At 39.3% G+C, this 24,234-nt stretch overlaps 2 protein-coding genes across 2 annotated transcripts; one reads left to right on the top strand and one right to left on the bottom strand.

The window, feature by feature from the left end:
• Positions 1–86: 86 nt before the first annotated feature.
• On the bottom strand, positions 87–8,440 carry GAR1 (GAR1 ribonucleoprotein). The gene is made up of 7 exons (XM_064652092.1): positions 8,324–8,440; positions 6,904–7,097; positions 6,669–6,823; positions 5,149–5,208; positions 4,605–4,740; positions 3,097–3,210; positions 87–2,746 (listed from the first exon to the last, which is right to left on the bottom strand). The coding sequence occupies exons 2-7, from the start codon at positions 7,082–7,084 to the stop codon at positions 2,733–2,735; spliced, it is 660 nt and encodes a 219-aa protein (XP_064508162.1). The 5' UTR covers positions 7,085–7,097; positions 8,324–8,440; the 3' UTR covers positions 87–2,732.
• A 295-nt stretch (positions 8,441–8,735) lies between these two features.
• Positions 8,736–23,580, top strand: CFI (complement factor I). The gene is made up of 12 exons (XM_064652096.1): positions 8,736–8,987; positions 10,549–10,867; positions 12,157–12,301; positions 13,491–13,669; positions 14,648–14,758; positions 16,328–16,459; positions 17,582–17,614; positions 18,104–18,207; positions 18,829–18,944; positions 19,676–19,953; positions 21,086–21,187; positions 23,134–23,580. The coding sequence occupies exons 1-12, from the start codon at positions 8,928–8,930 to the stop codon at positions 23,349–23,351; spliced, it is 1,797 nt and encodes a 598-aa protein (XP_064508166.1). The 5' UTR covers positions 8,736–8,927; the 3' UTR covers positions 23,352–23,580.
• The last annotated feature ends 654 nt before the right edge of the window (positions 23,581–24,234 follow it).

The following is a 24,234-nucleotide window of genomic DNA, read 5'->3' as shown; positions in this document are numbered from 1 at the left end:
GGAACATTCCACTTACTAGGATTAGGAGCACAATGACCAAATCATTGGATAGGATTTGAATAAAAGTTCAAGACAGAGAGAAGGTGTCATATAAAATTAGAGAATCTGTATTTTAGTTCATTACAGCATTACACTGCAGACAAGACCTGTCTATTAAGAGACTGAATTTTCATCCATTACAGTTAGCACCTTACATTAGGAGGGCAGGGTCATGTCATGGCACCGAGAAGACAAGGCAGGAGAGGGACTGGATGTGCCTGGCAAACACCATCCTTCCCCACAGTGGAGAAGAAAAAAAAAAGGCATTATATGACAAACACAATAGTTAGTTTCCTCATATTCACACCCAATCACTGAGGACATTCTTATATCCTAACATCCTACAACCTCCAAAAAGATCTAAGATTATAAATTTTCTCTGTATATTTGTATAAAATCCATCCAACATTGTTTGTATGCATAGGCCATATACCATAACGATTCTCATGCACTTCTCAGTTAAGACTGCAGTCTGTCCCCTATAATCAAGAGGCCAACCTTCTCTACAGAGCTGCAATGGATATTGCACTTTAGTCCCTCTGCACACAGATGTCAAAGCCTTTGCTTTGGCCTCACCGTGCTTCAAGCTGACTCACTGCTCCATCTGCTGAGAGATCCAAAGCATACACATCTTGTCCTGAGCCGCAGGAAGGTGGCACTGACTGCAACCAAACCATCAGCTGTCACAACATGCAATTCAAAAGGGATGGCAGGAATGTTTTGATACTCCAGGAAAAAACATGTCTCTAAAGCATGCAGTGCGAATAGCAAAGCAGAGCATGAATTTGGGTGTAAGAGTGAGGACTGTGTTGTGTTAGTCTTCCAAAGTCAGATGAATAAGGAAAGACAATCTGAGTCAGCTGCCCACAACTAGCTACTGAAACATCAGTGAACACAGCACAGCAGATGCAGCTACAAAGGACAGAAGCACTGACAACCGCAGCTGCACTTGGTCCCTATTGTTCAACTGCAATGTGGTGTGCCTGAAATGCAACTGGTAACTCCTCACATAGGAGTCTGTCTAGTTGAAGGGCAGTCAATGCCCTAGGTCACTTAGGTCTAGCAATGCACAGCAACAAAAGCCTGAACATTCTGAGAATTCTGGATTTAACTGACCTGGTTAAAGCTAAGACTGTAGCAATACCACAAAAATAATGGGAATCCTTCAGTTCCAGATAGTTCTGTGGCTAAACGGTAGACTCAGTTTCTTCTCACAAAACCAGATATAGCAGAAATTCAATGTTTGTGGGGTTTTCTAAGCTGAAGAATATTATTACCTATTATCCTATGCTGCATCTGTTCACACTTAAGTGAATTCTTTAATATTTTTTTTCCACCTTGTTTCAAGTTTCATTCCAGGGACTATTAAAACTAACAGTCGCATTTGTTAAAATGACCAGTAACTGTCCAATTCTAGTGCTGAAAAACTACCTGTTTCTTTTTGTTAAGCAGAAGGCTAATATAATTCATCTGCCTGGTACTGCATTCATCAATTAAAAAGTGTAACAGTACAATCAGTTCTGAAATGTATTTCTTTTCACACGGAACAAGATGTTCGAAATACTTGCACATACATTATTCTATAGATCCCTTTTCAGAAGTGCTTGGTAGGAGAATCTATGAAGATACTCCTGGCTTCAGATGAAGTCCAGAGAGATTCTACTTTTTACCCCTTACTTTATTTCCAAAGTTCAAGAGTAGAGAGGTACCCTGGTCTCCTCTGTCCATAAGGAGAGACAGTCACTAGCTTTCAAAAAATCCTAATGCATCCATTTAAAGAGTCCAAAGACTCATGCTGATTTTTTCATGCCTTTTTTAAGCAATACATAACCAAAAGCACTGTGTGTAGAGGAGCCCAATGATGGGCTATTTAATCTTAGCCCTACACAAGCTCAGAGCACCACAGAGGTGCAGTGCCAGGATATCAAAACCTCAAAAGAAAAAAGCTAAGGGAGTATGCAGCTACGGTTAAAAACCCTTAGCTTTTTAATATACAATTAGGTGACTCAAGTATAGTACTAGCTTGTCTTATTCATTAGACAGCAGCTGCTAAGAAGCACATATCTTAACACTTTTGGCTTTCATTGAGATTTGTACAAAAAAAATCACAAAATATACTTTGCTATCTTCCTTTTCTTTTATACATTATTATGTATTTAAAAAAAAAAATCTATCAACACAAAATATTTAAGTTTAGTTTATAAAAAAAGGTTCACAAAGGTTGTTTAAACAGCATGTCCATTTCAGAGCAACCCAGAAGATTCTATATAAGAGGAGGATGAGAATTAGGAATCAGTCACGCACAGGTAACAGGTTCACACTGATGAATGTGCATGTAGTGAACCTGAAGGGTCTTCCGAGAACCTATTTCAATTGACTGTTTACTCCAAACTCCATCACGAAGTCAAGCTTTGACTGCTGCTTGTCAGAAACAAACAGTTTAAGAATAACATTGAATTCTGGCTTAGTTAGAAAAGTGTCCATATATTCTGAGTGGTCTTCAGCTCTTCGCCTGGCGCTACACTCCTCATGTGTTGATCAGCAGTCACTAGCTGTAAAAATAATCATCATCTTACACCTTCAAGTTCTTTATAAAAACAACTTTTTCAGGGTCCTTTACAAAAATTTTTGCTGGTTCTTCCCTTCTGTAGATGACATGGTAAGACAGCGGGGAGATATTCATGGCTCCATTTTTAATGTCCTCTTCCTATTTTAAGAGGAAAGAAAAATACACCAAACAGTTCACATCTTAGTTGCATTTAAAGCAAATTAGTTATATATGTAACACTGAATGAGCTGATAGAATAAAGTAATTTATCATTGTTGTCTGTTCTCACAGCCCTTTCTGAATGCAAAAATCTGACATGTTCTTATACACACATCAACAAATGCAGAATACTGTGCTTTGGTTTAAGCTACTAATATGCACTGAAACATTTTACATAAAACTATAAACATCTACAATACATTAAAAATTACAACATTCTGTTTAATATTTATAAGCTTTAGAAATCAGGAGCCATTCTTATTACTGAACAGTAAAAACCACACACTCACCCCGAAAGCCTCCTCCACCACCTCTTCCTCCTCTGAATCCTCCTCCTCCACCTCTGCCTCCTCTGAATCCTCCTCCTCCTCCTCTTCCTCCACCTCTTCCTCCTCCAAATCCTCCTAAACATAAGAAAGAAATTACCCTTTGAGAAGCATATTCTTTGTTATGCATAACAATTTCATTGACAGCTTCTGAAACGGAATGAACAACAACAAAAAACAGAAACTGTCAGTTGCTGGACAATTACCAGTTCAATTGTCTCTTCTAGGGACCATCCGCAGCATTTTAGGTATTGTTTGATATCTGATATACCATGTCCAAAATACTAAAGACACTAACAAAACTCCACAATTAACTTCTTTCACAAGAGCACAAAACTAATTACATATATTAACCAGTAACTGATTACAATTATTAATACTTATTATTTATTAGTTCAAACAAACAAACCAAACCACTTCGAAACACTTGTGCCCTGCTGCAAAGGGCTAGGGTAGGGAGAACAGACAAGAAACTGTGATGTAAGAAAAAATAAACTCCAGCTTTAACTGCAGAGTAAGTACATGGCAGATGATGTTCAAAAAGCAGAGGATGAGATTCACCAGGTGATTCACTCCTCTCTCAAACACTGCATTTCAAGTATTTTGATATCCAGACTGGATTTTTAGAACATAAGGATAAAAAGCTGTTAGACAGTGTCCAAAGGAAGGCAATGAAGATGGTGAAGGGCCTTGAGGGGAAGCTGTATGAGGAACAGCTGAGGGCACTTGGTCTGTTCAGCCTGGAAGAGACAGAGGGGAGACCTCATTGCAGTCTACAACTTCCTCAGGGGAAGTGGAGAGGCAGGCACCTTCTGTGGTGACCAGTGACAGGACCCAAGGGGATGGTCTGAAGTTGTGTCAGGGGAGGTTTAGGTTCAATATTAGAAAAAGGTTCTTCACCCAGAGGGTGGTTGGGCACTGGAACAGGCTCCGCAGGGAAGTGGTCACAGCACCAAGCCTGAAAGAGTTCAAGAAGCGTCTGGACAACATTCTCAGGCACACTGTGTGATTCTTGGGGCTATCCTGTGCAGGGCCAGGAGCTGGACTTTGATGATCCTTGTGCGTGCCTTCCAAAGCAGAATATTCCATGATTCTATGACTCTAAACATACTAAAAGTATAGATTTCACTGACAGTTTTGAGTGTGTATTATCTACAACCTTTTACCACAAGTTTGCTTAGTAGTCGCACTTTCTGTCTTTGATATAAATCAGCATTCTCTCCTCCCTATGCATTGGAGCTGTTATTTAGCCATTGGTCTTGCCATTGGAAAGATATCACTGTCTTTTCTATTGAGTCAAACAGAAACATGAGTAACATTTTTCTTTGCAATATAGCTGTTGATATTCAGGTACTCAACAGCAGCTTTAAAAAACAAAAGAACACAAATACCCCACAAAACAAATGAAGAAAACAAGATATGCCATCCCAAATAACTCCAACATTCTGCAACTTCCATTCTTGGGATCTTACCTCTACCACCGCCTCTTCCTGCCCCACGTCCACCACCACGTCCTCCTCTACCACCTCCTCTGGGAGCACCTTTTTCTCCAGGGGGCCTTGGCAAAAATCTCTGAAGAGGTAGTAGCTTTGCTGGATCAATGTAAAACTGTAGGAAGAGAGTTACATTAGGCTTTCAAAATACCAAGACCGAAAAGCACATTAATATCCCCCTTTACAAATACCCACAATTTCCTCTTACCCCTTTATGTCAAACTGTCCTCTGCAAATAGCCAAATACAGAAAGCACACAAGAAATAAATCACAGTGTTATAAAGTTACTAAAATATAGATATTTGTGTGATTTTCTTTTGTTACATCTTTTCTTGTGGGGCAGGGAAATAGAACAAGACAGATACAAAACTGAAAAGTAAGAGGAAATAAAAGACTTTTTACAAAGGCCAATATGCTTTTAAAGTTATTAAAAATTTAATAAAACTTTTATTATTTGCTGACATAGACGAGATTTATCTAACTGATGACATACAGTAAAATGCTGTTATTGAGATTGGCTCACCTTTTGCATTTTTTTAAATGAAGAGGCTTTCATGTTCTCAGACAGTTTCACTGAAAAATACTGTTAGTTTCTTTAAGGAGCATAGCAGTAATAAAACATTTGAAATTTTGATTTTTATTATTATGCAGAAGGCATATTCAGACATTTTCTAAATTAGTATTTTATAAATTAAGCTAAAAATCATCCCAATTGCAACTTAAAGATCTGCAGAAACTGTAACCAATTTCTCTCAAATTTTTTAATAGTTACCAATACGGTATTTTGTGGTAAAATAATTTTTTCCTTCCATGTATTAAGGCATACGGAAGAACACAACAGTGCAAAGAGTACATAAAATCATAATTTTAAAAAACAAATTAGCATAGCAAGTGATGAACCCCTTAGCCTCAGGGTGACCTCAAGGCTTATCTAGAATAATTCACATGCTGCAGGGGCTCTGCTAGTGCTGCTGCTGCTGGATACCTGGCTGTGGGAAGGTAAAAGCCAGCAGGGACTGCTGGACCAATCCCATGCCCAGCCTCATCCTACAGGAAACTGGCAGACTCTGTAATCCCACAAGGACTCTAGTACAAATCTGTTGGCTCTCCAATATGCAAGGACTTAGGGATGCAGTTCCTAAGATCAAAAAGAGCTGCTGGCCAACTCTGCTTAATTAAAAGTCAAGATTAAATGGGGAAGCAAGGAGCTGCAAAATCCAGCGATGTATTTGCTTCATATGTTATTGTAGGAAGAAAACAAGTCTTTGCAATTCAGGCAATTGTCATACAAAAAGCAGATCTGTTAGTTATTACATTCAGAGCATGAAAGTGCTTTAAAACCTGCATGTTTTACTTCACATTTCATGTGGGAGAGGAAAATGCATATAGCTGGTGACTGATGCTCAACAAACCAACACAGGCTAAGTCTTACTGCCATGTTATAGGGTTACTCCCCAAGGCATCCCACTTTTCTCATGGATTCTGTCAATCCGGCAGTGACAACTCAATGGGCCCAGTGCCTGTGTCAACAAGCTTGGTTTGACAGAGGACATCCCAGCACAAGCCCACTTTTAGTAATAAACTGGACAATGAGCAACAGGACATCCTAGCATAAACTCACTTTATAATTAAATAATGAGCTGGAGTATGACCAAGGTCCCCTAATGCAGAGGGAAAAAAACCCCACACCCTTGATCCAACTCTGTTATGGGTGAGTAATCTATAGCAGAAAATTTGGTCAGTTAGCTAGAAAAAGTAACAACTTAAACCACCATGGATCCAAAACACAGTCCCAGTACTGGTACGGAGTGAAAACCTCTGCCTGACTGAAAGTACCCTGTCATATCAAAAAGGCTTTAAGACAGGCACTTAATGTGAATGAGCACCTATTGACATTAACAGTTGTAGCCAGACTTGTGTCTGTCCACATATAACTGGTAGCCAAGCCCTGAACGATTTTAAAATCCTAGAGAAATCTCATTTAATATCCAATTCACTTTTAAAAAAATAAATACTGCATATCACACATTTTTTGAAGGATACAAAATCTCTCAGCTGTCCAAAGATTTCATCCACTTTGCCAATCTGTTCTTTATTATCCAAGTACACTGGTGCATTGAAATAAGGCACCTTGTTTTCTTCTGTTTTGCATTTGCAAACAATGTCATCTTCACAGGGATGCATGAACTCTCCCAACACTGAAATAAAGAACAAACAAGCTAAGGATTTGGACCAGTCATTCTAAATTAAACAAATATAATCCCTCCATGTAACTTACAAACTACCCTTTCTGGAGGGCCCTGGTCATATCCGCCTCTGTTGAAGCCTCCTCTTCCACCTCCCCGTCCAAAGCCACCTCGTCCGCCGCGATTAAAGCCACCTCTGTCACCGCCACCTCCTCCACGGTTGAAGCCACCACCTCCTCTTCCTCCTCCACCTCCTCTGCCACGAAAAGACATCCTCTACTGCCTCCTAGATTGTGGACAAAAATCAGTTGTTTTAAATGCAAAAGATATCTCATGTTTGATTTGCTGTACAAACTCAAGCCTCCTGTCAGCCTTGTTTGTTAATTTAGTTGTTAGTCCTTTTCAATACTCACTACAAATGTACTATGGTTTTAGCCTGTGAAAAATCAAGTTTACAACTAACATGTCATCTACTGCAACACCTATCTGCAAAAAAAAGTGACTAGCAGTGATTAGCATGTTCTTCACTGGTTTGTATGAGGGTTGAACATGACGCTTTCCAACTCCAGGAGAAGACCGTGCAGCTCTCCAGCCCCACAAAGGAGTGGCACAAAGTGAGAATATCACAGAATCATAGAATGGTTTGGGTTGGGAGGGACCTTCAAGATCATCCAGTTCCAACCCCACTTTCCACTAGACTACATTGCTCAGGGCCCCATCCAACCTGGCCTTGAACATTTCTGGAGATGAGGCATCTACAACTTCTCTGGGCAACGTGTTCAGTGTCTCATCACCCTTACAGTAAAGAATTTCTTCCTAATACCCAATCTAAACCTACCTTCCTTCAGTTTATGGCCATTTCCCCTTATCCTACCCCTACATGCCCTTGTAAAAAGCCCCTCTCCAGCTCTGGTGTGGCCTCCTTCAGGCACTGGGAGGCTACTGTAAGGTCTCCCCGGAGGCTTCTCTCTCCTCCAGGCTGAACAGCCCCAGCTCTCTCAGCCTGGCTCCAGTCCCCTGAACATCTTGGTGGCCTCCTCTGGACCCGCTCCAAAAGCTCCACGTTTTTCCTGTACTAGGGTCCCCAGAGGTGGATGCAGTGCTCCGGGTGGGATCTCAGCAGAGCGCAACAGAGGGGCAGAATGCCCTCCCTTGCCCTGCTGCCCACGCTGCTTTTGATGCAGCCCAGGATGTGTTTGGCTTTCCGGGCTGTGAGCGCATATTGCCGGCTCGTGCCCAGCCTCTTATCCACCGGCACCCCCAAGTCCTCGGCAGGTCTGCTCTCCCTCTGTCCATCCCCCAGCCTGTGGCGGTATCGGGGGTCGCTCCGGCCCTTCCGCTCGGCCTCCTTAAACACCGAGAGGTTCCCATGGGCCCCGCCGCTCGGGCTCGGGCGCGCACCCGCAGCGCCTCACAGGGCCTGCAGCCGGGGCGCGGGGCCGAGCGGGCCCCTCTGGCGCCATTCCCTGAAGAATGACAGACAGACGGACAGACGGACGGACCGAGCCGTACCTGCACGTGCGCGCCGTCCCCGCCAGGAAACCGCCCACGCTGCCGGAAACGCGGCTGCCGCCGTAAGTGGAGCGGCACCGGTCGACCGACACTGTCGCAAAAGCATCTACCAAACACTTGGAAAATTCTCAACACAAACCGTGTAAAAGGAGCTTGTGACACGGATGAGCGTCATCCATCATCACACGGACAGGAGGGCTTCTCCATATACACATTATACATAAAAGCATTTGTCCTTCACAATATATAATAAATATTATATAGTAAATAATGCCTACAATCAGGAGAACCAGTGCAATGTTTGGATCAGATTCCTCTGGCCAAAGAAAAGAAATGTGTCTCCTTAACAAGTGCTTCCTTTTAATCATTTACTTCAAGAGCTTTGTTTTTGTTATCTCATCATGCACTTACGATAAAACCAGTCAAGCTGAGGCGGGATCCTTTGGAGAGATCAGATTTATCAGTCAATAGTTGCGGCTCCTGTACTTTATTTCTGAGTGCACTTTAAAATATTTTACTAATGGTTAAAAATTAAACACACAGCTGATGTTCTAAAGAATCCCAGCCAGAGGAATTTGTCTACAAAGGGAGATAAAATTTCATCATGCGAATGCTCCCAGTTTGCTTGGTTTTCTTCTCTCTCTTTTGTCTTTGTGGATCAGAGGTAAGATATGTTTTATTGTGGTAGCAGTAATTTATTAAAAAGGTTTTAAAACAGTTTATTGTTACAAAAGCAAAACCAGTTGATTTTTTTTTTTAAGTTTCCTTTCATGGTATTTGGGTTTCCTACATTAGTTTTAGACCAGCTTGAATGTTTGAAGCTTGCTGTTTCTCTTTCATGTACTGATTGTATCTGGGGCTTATGCTAACAGGCTTGTGGGAAAGATTTTAATCATGACCCTACGCTAAACCAAATTTGCAAGCATGGCTGACCACATAAAGGTGCTGCTATTTCCCCTGCCCACCCGCCCCTTTTTTTTGAGAAACAAGATTACAGTCTTGTCACAGGGCAGCATGGTACATCCTGCTGCCAGAAGGTTTGCTGAAGATTGTCTTCAGGCAGAAGTGTCCTGGAAAGCTGAGCTGAGCTGAGCATTCAGCATGACCCAAGTATTTTAGAGAAATCCTGAGATAAAAATCAGCACCTGTTGTTCCCGTTCAGGAGAAACACCAAGCACAATATGGGAGTTATGCCAAGCCGGATCTGGCTCATACTTTGGATTCTACTCACCTGAGAACAGCAGGAAGAGTTTAGTAAGATTATACAACCGTTAAAAGGAGGGTTGTTGGATTAAATTCTGCCCCAACAACATAATCACTGACTTTACTATGGCCAGAATTTCTTCACGAGAATTTTAAACTTCAGCTATATTGATTCAGTTGACACAGCCAAAGCTGATAAATCACATTTGAGGACTCACTTTTCTCTCCCATTTTTGTGCAGAGTCCATCCATATATATTTTTCATGTTTCATCATTCATCCTACCCATAGATCTTAGTAAGCAAAAGCACTCAGCTCGCAATGAAGTCACAAGAGAGCTGCATGAACACAGTTGCAGAGCCACTCAAACAGGCTGTCAGAATCTGTGCTTGCAGTCCAATGATGACCACCAACCACACTGCAAATCCACTGCTGTGCCAGATACAGGAAAAAAGCTGATAAGGAAGGGCATTTAATTTTCAAATTTCTTTAAGATACTTGTTACTTGAGCAGTCACAGAGTAAAACAAATCATTAATTGTAGTTCATAAATATTTACAGGTGACACTTAAATCCAAGGTCAACCAAGCCAATAAAAAAAGTCTTAGAAAAAAATCAAATTTCTATTTTTTTTTATTTCTCTGGTGTTTAAGTCCCCCTATGTTTTGATCTGCTTACAGTCCCATTGCTGGGATGTGTTATAAACCAATGGCTTAAAAAATGTTTATAATCAGCTGTGCATTTCAGCTGATGTTTGAAGAGTAAAGAGTATAAAGTTGGTGGGAGACCAGTAAGAGAGAAGATCACACCAGGTAAATGATCCAAAAAAAAAAAAAAAGTTCAGAGAAACTGAGAAAGATGAGGTGGCCAAAGACAAAAAACACTATAAATGATATTTAGCAACTTTGTGGTTCTTAGATAGGAAAAGGCTTATGAATGGACACTTTGTTGAGGGATCTGCAAAACTCTTGGTGCAGTCCCTAATCTTAATCCCTTTTAATTAGATTGTTTTTGTGCCTTGCAGAATGCAGCATCTAATGCTGAAGAAAACCAGTTTCAGCAGGTTGAACCTACCCAGCCAGCTGAGCAAGACACGTACCTCATAGGAGAATGCTTAAGCAACCAATACACCCACAAGTCCTGTAAGAAAGTTTTTTGTCACCCATGGGAACGATGCGTGGAGGGAAAATGCCTCTGTAAGCTTCCCTACCAGTGCCCAAAGAATGGCTCTTCTGTTTGTTCTACCAATGGAAAGAACTTCCATACTTACTGTCAGCTAAAGAGCTATGAGTGTCAACAACCCAAAGCAAAGTTTCTGCACAAGGGAAAATGCATGCCTGAAGGTATTAAAACCTCCTTTTCCAAAATTTATCAAACATTGGTGGTTAAGGAGATGCTTATTATTTACAGCTCAGAAAGTCTGTTCCTTTTCTTGCACTAGCAACAACATGAAACAGAAAATGAAAAGTCATTGAAAATGGGCAGTATCTGTTGATTTTCATAAAAAATTAAAATTATTGACAGGCCCTGATCACCCTGCTGCTGGTTGGTTGCTCAAACCATCAGGTAGAAAGGGAAGAAATAGACATGGGAAAGAGCCCAAGAGTTTCTCAGCAGGGTGCTGACTATGATGGGAGGCAGCGGGAGAGGGCCTGCTGTGAACATTAACAGAGAGGGTATCTTTTGAGAGGGACAAACCTCACAGGAGTAAGTGTCCAAGGAATGGAGTCAAGCTGCTGAGGTGTGTGTGGGAGTGCATGGGGGAAGGTAAGCCACGTTCACCTCAGCCATCTTCGTGCTGTGGATTCCATCCAAACAGAAAGCTGTTGTCCCTCAAACCAGCAACAGTTTTTGCACTGACAATCAGCTCTTTGTTCTCACCTGCTTTTTATGCTGCACCAAGCTGCTTTGTTGGCTCAACATCTGTCTGAGTGCAGGGAAAAACAGCTCCCATGAACTGGGCAGGTGCCTCTTTTAGCAGAGGCAGATACCTTTTAGCAGAGGCAGTTCCTGCCCATTCTCCAGCCTCACCTCCACGAAATGTTTTTTGTCAAGCCAGGCCTAGTACTGTCCCAGTACCATCACGCCCTTTCCTCAGAGAAGCAGCAACCGAGCCCATCACCTTCAGGGTGGCAAAATTCAATTCTGTCTATTCCACTGAAAAGGTCTGGAGAACCTCCATATGGTCCTGGTGCACTCTCTATACAGCTTCACTATGTTAAGCTGAGGACTTTAGCTCCACTGTACACAGCAGACATTTTGATACACAGGTAGTAGAAACAGGATCTGGCCACCTCACTTCAAGTGTTACTGGTTGGTTATCAAAAGTTCCCTAAAAAAGGTCATTATACTAAAATGCAGCCTGTTCTCAGTAGACCTCCAGCTACTCTTAAGTGTCTATTATCCTCATTTATCCTTAAACTGGTATATTTTGAAAAAATAGCAGGCTCAAAGACACAAAGTCAATCCTCAGAAAATTCACGAATAATACCTGAAGTTTCTGATTCCCAATCTAGTGTTCTTTCCATATGAATCTCGGCTGTAAGTACAAAATTAGTCCTGATTTGGTTTTGTGCTGTCTTTCCACTAGATACTTCTATATAATATGATATTGTTTGGGGATTTTTTTTAGAAACATTTTCAGTCTCTCTGGATCATGGAAATCTAAACTTGCTTCAAGTAAAACCTGTTAATCAAAAGGACAACAGTTTTGTATGTGCTACTGAATGGACTATGAACGAAGCAAACGTGGCTTGCAAGCACCTTGGCTTTGAATTGTAAGTTTGGGGAATTTATCTCTGGATAACTGCAAGGGATCTGAAAAAGTAGTGATGCTTACAGAATTGTCAGTCACATGCAGCCAGCAGTTAAGACAGAAAACTCATGAGTGAGTATTGGCTCCAATATTCTAACAAAACTTCTTAAACTAACACCTCAGAGTGAAAGCCAAAACACAGATTTCTGCGTTCTATTACAGGTTACAGCTGTACAAACCATAACTGTTTTACTTCTAAAATAAAGCTGAAGACCAGTGTGGAGGTGTTCTCTCAGGTCTGTGTAAGGGAAAGTGCACGGATCACAGAGTAGCTTTGAGCAATGATCTCTCTCCATAGAATATGGAGTTTTTTCCTTCACCCCTCGCCCCTGCTGCTACTGCTTGCTTTGGCCCCAGGTAGGGCCAAAGCCACACACAGCTTGTTCTTTTTCCTGTGAACACACTGATGACCCAAGTTGCATATTCAGCTCCTTATAGAGAGTCAATTCTATATCCTGTACATAATAATTCTACACCTGTACAACTAATTTAACTTAGTCAGGTAGAGCTGTCTCCCCAGCTCTACCCGAACACTAGAGATGCAATTGCAGTGCCCTAAATTGTCTGCTCTAGGTGAGAAGCAAGTATTTCCTACTCCTGATCAGTATCTCTTTAGATAGCAGAGAAGGGTGTGCCCTGGGACAGAGCATTCAACCCTGGAGTCCTGTTGAAAGCGTCTCAAGTTACTTATTTACTCAATCCATATTTCTGTAAGGAAGAGTGCACATACACTGTTGGGAGGATACTGCTCAGCTAAAACCAAGAAAGATAAAATTTATTAATCTCAGCCTTGCAGTGGCCTAAGCTTCCTCAATATGAACTGGTTTTGATAACCCCATACAGGATGGTTTCCAATTTATGGCTCACCTGTGTCCACACAGAGATAGAGATCTGAGCTTACAACTTCTGCTACATAAGGAGACTTTTCTATCCATCATGATACACAGTGACTGTCATAGAGCTACATATGCATTTGGGGACAGTTCTATGCAGCAACCTGCAAAAATTAGCTCTTCACTTTTTCTTCCAAAATAAACATTTCCTATTTACCTATAATATTACCTATAATATAAATTCTAAACAATAAAAGCAGTGGACAATCCATTGTGAAATTATATAATTTGTTGTTATTATTATTTGTATCTCCACAGAGGTGCTGAATATTATCAAGCCATTTCCAGCATCACAGAATCTGCTTTAAATTCATTGCACTGTCTGCAAATAACTTGCAGGGGCCTAGAGACAAGTCTTGCTGAATGTCATACAGAGATGAAATCAAGAGATAGTAATGAGGGACTTGTTAGCCTCCAGTGCTATGAAAATCTCAGAGGTTAGTAGATTTTTTAGTTTAATATCTTTGTGGAGTTCTTACATTTTGAGTTTATTTTATATAATGAGAACCTAGTTTGCTGAACTCTCAGCCACAGCAAACCTGCACTGAAAACTTTTGACTCTTTTGAAATAATCATTTTGCAGTCTTTAAGACAATTGAGGCAATCTTGAGTCAAGACAGTCTTGAGTTTATGAGTTTGGAGAGTCACTGTTGCTCCTTAAATATTTTTACAGGTATTTCACCCATGGTTCTCTTTGTTCTCCCATCCCTTCCAAGGGTACCAAGGTATCCCACAAGTCTTATCTCTCCCAGCTTAACTGGTGAGGAGACAGGTGACAATTTCCTACTCACTGTTTTCTCTGTGAGGGAGATCAATTATCACATGAGTAGCACTGTAGCCAGACAAGCATGACTATAGTGGAACTGCTGGTGTCTTCTGGGGAGTTTAGGGACTCCTCAGTTTCTCATAGATAAATGGGGAATCAGGATCCTGTTTCGAATTCTAACAGCTTTTCATTCTCTGTAGTGAGCTTTCTTTGGGACTGATAAGTATCACCCTGAGATGCTGCTGGTTAGAAGGGCTATGAATCGTCTCAAGTTTTTCTTACAAAAGGAGTTATTCACAGACTCTTGTTGAGTTCTTTCTACAGGGGGAACATCTTAATCACTTGAATAATTTACAGTGGGTTTGAACTGATCGTTTCTTGTTTAGTCCTTCCCTAGAAGAAATTAAATTCCCTTTTGCCAGGCTACTGAAAGTTGGAGGAGGAAAATAAGTGGCCACGCTGAAACCTTGATGGGAAGGCAATCAAAACAATAAAAAAAGATTCCTATTTAGGTGACTGGGCCCCAGCATGCCTACTGTTGATAGGCCAAACTGCTGACAGAATAAAATATGCAGGCAGAGTATTTCTCTAGGCAACTGTGAACCTATGGTCAATGCCACACTAACTTCGTTTTCATTTTGCTGCACAGTTTGTTCAGATGGTGAGTTTCATTGTGTCAACAAGAAGTGCATTTCTCTGAGTAAAACCTGTGATGGAATCAATGACTGTGGAGACCTAAGTGATGAATTGTGCTGTAGAGGTAATGATTTCCTTTCTCAGGTGTTTCAAAATCATTTCAGCAGAAAACCACTCCCAAAGAGTTTTTGCAGTGACAGCTAAAGTCTCTCTTCCAATAAGTCACTACATTAAAGCAATCAAACCACAGTTTATGTATAGGCAAGTGCAAAAAAAAAGCAGGCATAATATACTTTTTTGAAGCAGGCAAGTGATCTCTGAGAACCTAGATTTCCTCAGAGGATGAGGAAATACAATGAGATTATTTAAGAGGCTGTTAAATACTGATACAAAAAATGAGCCATGTTAAAATGAAAATGTATTTTTAGTTGGGAAAAATCAGTAGTAATTAAATAAAGACACCGTTTTTCCAATGAACTGACTTTAAACCAAAGTAAGATATCTCTTAAATTTATTATTAATGCAGGATTATCTTTAGAATATCTGTGAACAGTTCCCATCACATTGTTTGTTCACTGAACAGTCATTCTTTCAGCATCTGCAATTCCAGCTGTAAAAATGCTGATTAGAAACATGAAATGGCTCTACCATGGCCTGAATGCAGGAGAATACTCCCAAAATTTGGGTTTCACATGCCAAACAGTAATGTGGTTTACAAATCCTATCATTATCCCTCCATAACCTTAATTTTGTAGTTTTACAGTTTTAAGTAAATATAATCTGATAATTGTGAAAACACATTCACAGGTATTTAGAAAAAAAGTAATAAATACCTGTGATTTCATATATTTGGAGGACATTTATTTGGATTCCACATGGCAAAAATAGTGCAGCTTCAGCTGAATGGGCAGAAAACAATTATTCTTGGAATCAGAAGAAATATTTCAACTGAGTTCAGTGGTCTTTGGAACATACAATCCGTTATCTGGACACATTTAGAGAACTACCTTATCTTCTATTAGACACAAATATCCTTAAATAGGAGATTGACATAAGATTTTAAAGAAGCTCAAAAGCCCCTGACATAAATTCAAGCACTGCTTTGCTTTTGATAACTTTTAAAGTGATCACAAAAATTAAAAGGAAGGGGGTTCTCAGGTTCATAATACCTTTTCATGTAATCGAGAATTTTAGAAGAAGTAGAGTTATTACATCCAGTATCTTCATAATAGGATTCTTGATTCCTAACCCTGCATTTAGGCATTTAGGTCACTCAACCAAAAGTAAGCTTGGTCTCTGATTTGGGATTTGGCGCAAGCATCATCAGTTCCTAATTTGAGATGATCAGTAATGCTGCAAAAACTGAAAGTCCTTTGGCTGAGGTTGAGTGTGGGCATGTATTATGGATGAAACTGGCACGAAGTGACACCAAGTCCAGAAGTACAGGGCTGAAACGGTAACAGAGATTCACATTTTTCAAGTTTTAAAACTTCAAGATTATAAAGTGAGAAGAGCCAAGTACTCATTTTGTTTACACGTACAGAGCCTGCTTTTGTGATCTATTTATGAGCTGCCAAGTCCCCTGCAACATGGGTATTATATTGTGTTTATATTTTAAAAAGCTCTCTGACTATGTGAGGTTGCTGAATCATATGATCCTGTGATTTACATTTGTAATTCTCCTATTTTACAGAGTGCAGAGACAACAGTTTCCACTGTCGGTCAAATATCTGTATTCCAAATAAGAATGTCTGCAACCAAGAAACTGATTGCCTCACAGGAGAGGATGAAGCTCGAGTTCGCTGTGCAGCTTTCCTTCTGAAAGGTGTTTTTGTTTCTTTTTTATAATTCTGCTCAATTATAACTAGAGACTACACAATGCATATTATTAAATTATTTATCAGATTGGCAGAACCAAAATGCATGCAAGAATTAGTCTTCCCAATGTTATGTTATGCACAGTAGGAAGAAAAGGTTATGTGATTTTCCTCCTTTCCTTCTAGAAAATAGCAAGAAGACAAAAGGAAGGAAGAAACAGATGTTTTGGGAGGCTTAAGGCAGATTATGTCTTTTGTTTACGTGGCCATTTATCAAACTGGTATCCTTTATTTGTGAAGAAAGTGTTGAGAGGGGGAGCAGGAATATTTTCTTCATAGATGAGGAATTCAACTAGTTTGTCAATATAATAATTCTTCTGTGCTCTTCCCCTCTCTGTTGAAAAGATTTTGCTTTGTTTTGAAATTAGAATGTTTTTCTTTGCTCTGATAAGAGACAAAGTCTAAAGCCAAAAAAGTAAACACTACCGGTAAATGGTAATTAGTACAGGTAAACTGAACTCTAAATGTAAACATTACTGTCAGTGATATGAGAACAGACAAAATGCTCAGCCCCTGTTTAGGAATCGAATTCAATGAGCACTTTTTTTGGGTAAAACCTTACAGACCAGATTCAGGAAGCATTTAATTTACCTCTCATGTTGAATACCCTCCCTTACTCTGTTAAAGGAGGCACACAGTACACAACACCATAATCAAAACTGGAAAAAAAAAAACCAGACCTGTTATCTAATGCTCCTTTGGGCTCTAGAAAGCTTCATAAGGGGTAGGAGGAGGAATTTCTGTTGTTTCCTGGTGGAGGAGAATGGGATATCACTTTACAGATCAAAAACCAAAAAAAGGCTATTTCTCAGGGTTTCCTTGCAGAAGGGCTCCCTAGACTTGGCAAGCAGAGTAGATGTCATGTAGTTACAAATGAGTATCTGCTATTGTAGGTCATTTGTAGGCTGAGGCAGCCAAACAGTGTCTAGAAGGAAAGGAAACAGCAAGCACCAGGCTCAAGAGTATTGCTCTCCATATGCATTTAAAAAGTGTACCATGATTTTGGCACACAAACATATATTCAAGTAAATGTTTGCCAATAATTTTAGTATTTTGTTATTTTACTGCAGACAAAGGGGCTGAAAATGACAGCATGGATGAAGGTAAGTGTAACTAGCCCTCCAAAAGCAACAGTATACACTCTTATTAGTGACTTTCAGCTACCAGCTAGCTGGTCAGATCCAGAACACTCAGATATTTGGACTTTGTGATTTAGTAAGATGCACTCTGGGGCTTACTCTTTGTCTCGCTTTTCACTAAATTCAAGAACACCATAATAATTCATCCTGGCTGAGGACCCACATCTGTATGTTTTGGCATCTGGTGGAGGTAAACTCCCAGCAAATCTAGGGGAATAGCTTTAAAATTATTTGCCTGAATGCAAGCAGCATTGGAAAATGAAGAGAAGTAATGTGATGCTAAGACACAAGCAATTTTCAAAGCAAAAAGAGATGCCAAAATTTTTAGTCTTTGCTTTCCTGCAATTTCAGCTACTGGCATATTCACAGCACTCAAATTTTCAAGATAAAGATAAACCTGTCTCCAAAGAGAGAGAATGTATATCTGAGGTACATTTTTCCTTTTTGTCAAAGAAAGAAGAACGATAAAGACATTTCTTCCCCAAGCACACTGTGGTGTTACAAATCACACATTAACTCGACGGAAAAGAATCATAGGTGGAGAGACTGCAAGAAAGGTAAAAAAAAACCCCTTACCTCATATGAGTTCATTCAGCATTGATTTAAATGGGCATTATTTTCTTTCTGTTAAACTTATGGAAATAACAAAATCAGCTACAACATTTATTTCTTGTTTTGCAGCAGTAGTGGCATCACAGTGAATGAAAAGTAAAGAGAAGCAAAATTTGTAAAGTAAAATATGGAGCTGCAAAATTGAGCATTGTACACACTGAAAATTAATCAGAAAAACACTTAATACTATAGCTAGAAATAACAATTCTGGCAAAATGGCATTAAAATTTGCGTCTTTGAAACAGAATACAGCAAAAATTCTGCACTAGATCAAACCAGTCAGATTCTACATCTGTTTCTCTGTCTACAAGGTTTTTCATGACTGAAAGTTGGAGAGAAGGTGGCATCGCACAAAGTCAGAAGATTGAATAAAATTACTGGATTTTATCATATATATCCTTTATATCTGATGTAGCCCAATTTACAACTTCTGCACAGCAGATCTATAATTTACAATCAGGCATAGTCAAGATGGTGAAGTGATATCAAGAGATGTGTTTCCCTTTATGCACTAGAATAGTACAATTATAATGATTTCTCATTATTTGTGTTTGTTGTTTAAATAGGGTGAATTCCCCTGGCAAGTGGCAATTAAAGACACCAGCAATGAAGGTACAACAGTGTACTGTGGAGGGGTTTATATTGGTGGCTGTTGGGTTCTCACTGCTGCACACTGCGTCAGGTAAAAACGACAAGCTATGAAATTATTTTCTTATTGCAAGGCAGAAAGATTGAATTGGATATTATTGCCCTTTTCAGCTACCTGTTTGCTAATTTCTATTTGCCTATTGAATAGAACAATTTAAAAAACTGACTCACTCACATTAATGATGAGGAATATTCAGAGAAAACGAAGTATTTTGACAGTGAATAGAAAGATTAAAAAGTAATAAGTTTGAGAGACATAGCATACTTCAGTCAAATGGCAAGCAGGCAGGAAAGGTTCAAGGTAACCATTCTGGCTGAAATGCAATACAAGGGACCTCCTCTCTTCCCCATCTCTACCTTGGGAAAGTCCAGGATCAGTTCCCTGAGAATGTCCCTGGGGTTATATATTCCCCAGAACAAGCAAGAGCAGACAGGGAAGATTTGCCAGTCCCATCCACATCTGCTCACTCTTTTCAGAGCAGCATAAACACCTGGTTTCTCTTTGTCACAGCACTAAACACAGAGCCTGGGTTTTAACATTTTTTCTGTATTAGTTGCAGTACTCAGCATGGGTCATCTGTCTTATATTTACTATACTTCAAAAAATCTGGACATCAAGCCCAGAAAGAAAATATATGCATATAACATGACTTTTTATTCTAGAGACACTTTGATAAAATGCATAAGTTTACAGCTTTAAACTAGTTGACATATACTGCTTGTGTTAAGTACCAAATTGTATTTTATTTCTCTGTTTTTTTCCAGGGCAAATCGAGTCCATCTCTACCGTGTCTGGGTTGGAATGTTGAATACAATACAGTATGACAAAGAGACACATACTTTTAGACTAAAACGACTGATAATTCATGAAAATTACAATGCATCAACTTATGAAAATGACATTGCTTTGCTGGAGCTGAGTGGTTCTGGGAATGGAGAATGCTCCACAGACCACAACAGCATACCTGCCTGTATCCCCTGGTCAGAGTATATGTTCAAGACTGGTGACAGATGCAAGATTTCTGGATGGGGACTAGAGAAAGGTATTTGCTTTAGTGCTTGCTACAAGAATGTACTATTTGTATCACTCCTTTTCTAGTTGTGGTGAGCTTTCATTTTGAAAAGGCTGAAGAATAGTTGTGCATAAAGCACTTAGAAGAGGCTGAGTACAAAAAACATAGGCTGTGGTTTGACATTCAGCTATCACTGTTGGTTCTCTTTTCTGTACTACTTCCTCTGCTGTTTCAGCACTTAGTAAATTGATATGGAGGATACTCCTGGATGAAAACTATCTTAACAATAAGAAAATTTCGTTTTTTCCATCTAATATTTATATTAGCTGTGGAGACCTGTTAAGGATATTATCAAGTGGTGGTTGGTAGCTCTCAGGGGCCCACAGTCACAGCCTGTCCTCTGTCCCAAGAGGATCTGATCTGCAGCCAACAGTTATGAAACTCAGCATATCCCATCTCAACCACGTTTGAGTTTAGCCCAGAGAAGTTGCACAGAGACCCATAAGCCAAATGTAATCATGCTTTCAAAGATTTGGGAAGCACTTGTTTTGTATCACAGCGTTACAGCCTGGCATTGGAGCTACCACGTTCTGGTTGTGAGGTTTCTCCTGTCCATACTCAGTAGCAGTCCAGCCAGCAAATGCCATGTTGGGAATTGCTAGCAGAGACAGAGAACAAAACAGAGCATCTCCTTAGACTTGTGAATGCATAGTTCACCTGTATCTTCAATAACTGCTCCACTCACCCCAAAAAGACAGAGACGAATTGGAAAAAATGTAACAAGAATGAATTACAGCCACATCTCCATTTCACAGAAAACAATATACCATTTTCCAAGTGTCTGAAAACCTTGATATGGAAAACACAGGGAAAAATACCTGAGGAAGACATGGAAATGGATAGGGTTGAAAATGTCACAAAATGAAACTACTGTAGTTAACATCACAATTGAACCACTCTGCTTTTATTTTGAAATATATGACCAAGGTACTGCAATTCATATGGGGTAAATGTTACTGGCAGTTTAAGGTTTCTGGTTTATAATAATGAAGATAATATTCTGTAAATAATTAAATATGTAACTTTTCAATTTATTATATTAAATGTGTCTCATATGTACTACTGTTTTAAATTTAGAAAATTATATTCTTTTTTCTTCTAGGTTATACCAAACAATTTATCCTCAAGTGGGGAAATGTTAATATATTTCAGAATTGTTCTGCATTGTATCCAGGACGATTTTTTAAAAAAATGGAATGTGCAGGCAAGCATCAGTTTTCTTACTATAATCTCTCTATAATCAAACTTACAGTTTAGAAGGTCAGACATAATGGCTGGGAATCTTCTAGACTCGGGAAAGACAAAAAACCAATTACCACAGTATCACTACTGGCAAAATGCTACAGCATCCACCATTATATACGCATTTATAAACAGAGTTCAGATGACAGTATGCCAAGTTTCTCTAATTATGTAGACAAATTTCTGCATGTAATTTGAGTTGTGTTTTCTAGACACACAAGCACTTTACAGTGCACTGACCTTCCCACCTTTACTACATTTGATTCTAATTCAACAACATATTTAAGCAAATGCCTGTTCTAGAGTGCATTAGTAGCCTCATTGACTAGAATATAATTATTCATCTGCTTAGACATTTGCCACTAACACACTGTACCCTGGGAAAATATGATTAACTTTTCAAACTTAGATTAGTCTGCCCAGGAAACTAGTTGTCATTCCTAGTATTAAAACGAGGATTTTGAATACACATTTTTTGCTTCTCAAATAACGAAAGGTATTGCCAAATACATGACTAAAAGAGCAATGAGTATTCAACTTACAGGGCAGATAGTTTCCAATGTTTGTCAAATCTAAAAGTAAAGGCAATATTTAAACAAACTCCTTAACAAGAAAATAAAAAACACATATAAAAGCCAAATAATTTATGATAAATTCAGCATGACACCTGTAAGATACTGGGTTTATTTACTGTGCAAGTTCTGTAACTTATCTTTTTTTTCTTCAATGTATTTCAAGTGATCATCCTTTACCAGGAGGTGACAAAGGCAATATCACATGGAAGAAATTCAGAACAGGGGTACCTGGCATTAGCTTCCCCTCCCTGATGCAAATACAAACATTGAAATTAAGGCCTAGTATCCACAGTAGTTAGTTATACAAGCAAATATTAATTAAACTGAATAAAGGCAGTAAAACCTTGTTTCATAGGATCAGTAATCCCAACTCTGCAGAGTTCACATAACTCTTTCTCAATAATGTAGAGATTCAAGAAAGAGGTTACATTTTTAAAAACCTGGAGACTCATGCTTGGTATGGGCTCCTTCATGCTAGGACAGCCTACCAAGCAGAAAAGTGTCATAAGGGAGTTAGAAATTAACAAACTTTTACTGAGTATATAGGAAAGATCATATTCTAGCTCTGTAGCAGCATTTCTGTTTATATCACATCTTTTATGCTTATTCTTTTTTTCACAAGCACTGTATTTGCTGAATTGCAAACAAGTAGGTTTGTGAACACTGAAACATGAGCACTGAATCCTACACACTTGTGCCTCAGGGCTGCTGTCTGGTGCTGCAAAAGGCCCACGCTGAGACCGAGATCTCGCAGTGAGGGCACTGTATTACAGACAGCTGCTCTCTCCCTCCCTTCCCACATTCATGTGCTTTCCTTCTCCTTCTTGTACCTGCTCACCTATTTTCATAAAGATGGTAAATAAAATAAATGTGCAGATGAAACAGGACAATGAATGACTGAGTAGAGAGGACACCAAAGTCAGACACAGAGGTGTACACATATTACGATATCTTCATTTTCACAGGAATCAACCTAGAAATGTTTTTATCTTTTCCCTCCAGCTTTTGTTCCATTTTTATGGGCTACTTATTATGACACAATAGGCAATGTGGCTGAATTCTTCTCTTTGGCACAGGGTGAAACAAGACTCACATGACTGACAACAAAGCAAATGAGGAGAATTTGGGCTGGCCACAAATGTAAAGAGAGACCCAGCACTTAAAAGAAATGAGAAATAATAGACTGAAGAGGTTCAGAACCTCCTTTACTGGTGACCATTAGGCAAATATCTGTCAGGAAGTGACATGCACCTGAAAATTCTCCTGAGCTCTGCTTTGTGCTCTAGCTCGTATATGAACTTATTTTTGCTTTATATTTCCTCTTTTGCTTCAGGTACTTATGATGGCTCCACAGACAGCTGCAAAGGTGATTCAGGAGGACCCCTGGTCTGTTATGATGCAGAAAATGTGGCCTATGTCTGGGGTATTGTGAGCTGGGGTGAGAACTGTGGGGAGGCTGGTCACCCTGGCGTGTACACAAAGGTTGCCAGCTACTATGACTGGATTAGCCACCATGTGACACGGAGTCTCATTGCACGGTACAATATCTGAGCTTATATTCAATACTTCCTTCATATCACCCATGCAAAACCAAACACCAGTGCTTTTTCACAATCAGCAGTCATGTAACTTAGCAACAATTACTACAAATCTTTAAAGAATATATTTTGAAAATTCTTTACAGTCTATGAATAGCATAATTTTGCAGAGCCCGTAGGAAGAGAATTCTACAGACACAAGTCCACAGCAAAAGTCTCTAATAAAGAAGTATATTAAAATATCTTTTTCTTCTTGTTATTTTGGGTTCTTTTCCACTTTTCACATTGCATTTCAATTGCCGTTGTTTAATTAGCTAAAACTGACCATACTGGAAGCAGTGGTTGGAAAATGAGTGCACTGGCCTTATGTGAACTTACAGAAAGGACAGCAGCCAGAGTACTTTAAAGGTCTTACATCACACTGAGGTCTAAGTCACTAGAAACCTTCTGCCTTGCTTGGAAGATTCTTCAGGCTTATTGTGGAAGTAGACTTCAGACCATCTATTAATCAAGAGATTGACTGTGACCATGGGATTTGTTGTAATGCAACAATTACTCAAATAATAAATCTGCTTAGTGGTAGTTTTTTTTCATCTACAGACTCAAACAATTTATATCTAGTTAATATATATCACTGATCATCTAGCTTGGGGCACTTTTGTAGCTCTGAGTTTTATTAATTTAACAGCTGGTCACAAAAACCAGAAGAATTTTAAAACTTAAATCTTCTACTTAAATAAAAAGCATCTTTACTATCTTAAGTTCTCTGTGTATGTGTATATCTATATCTATATCTATATATATATAGATATCTATCTCAGGTATCCAACAAAGTCTTAACACCAAATAGTTTTACTCTGTGTGTATATATATATTTATACACACACACATATTTT

The sequence above is a fragment of the Pseudopipra pipra genome, chromosome 4 (genome assembly GCF_036250125.1).
Source record: "Pseudopipra pipra isolate bDixPip1 chromosome 4, bDixPip1.hap1, whole genome shotgun sequence".
In the NCBI taxonomy this organism is placed as follows: Eukaryota; Metazoa; Chordata; class Aves; order Passeriformes; family Pipridae; genus Pseudopipra; species Pseudopipra pipra.
Note: the sequence above shows the minus strand (reverse complement) of the source record. Positions and strands in the feature narration are given on the sequence as shown.

Excerpts from the sequence above, each read along its gene's own strand:
- CFI (XM_064652096.1), top strand. The coding sequence starts at position 8,928 with ATGCGAATGCTCCCAGTTTGCTTGGTTTTCTTCTCTCTCTTTTGTCTT. Across the intron at positions 10,868-12,156 it reads GGGAAAATGCATGCCTGAAG|AAACATTTTCAGTCTCTCTG; the intron begins GTATTAAAACCT and ends GATTTTTTTTAG. Across the intron at positions 18,945-19,675 it reads ACTGCTGCACACTGCGTCAG|GGCAAATCGAGTCCATCTCT; the intron begins GTAAAAACGACA and ends GTTTTTTTCCAG.
- GAR1 (XM_064652092.1), bottom strand. The coding sequence starts at position 7,084 with ATGTCTTTTCGTGGCAGAGGAGGTGGAGGAGGAAGAGGAGGTGGTGGC. Across the intron at positions 4,741-5,148 it reads CATTTAAAAAAATGCAAAAG|TTTTACATTGATCCAGCAAA; the intron begins GTGAGCCAATCT and ends CTCTTCCTACAG. Across the intron at positions 3,211-4,604 it reads AGGAAGAGGCGGTGGTAGAG|GAGGATTTGGAGGAGGAAGA; the intron begins GTAAGATCCCAA and ends TCTTATGTTTAG.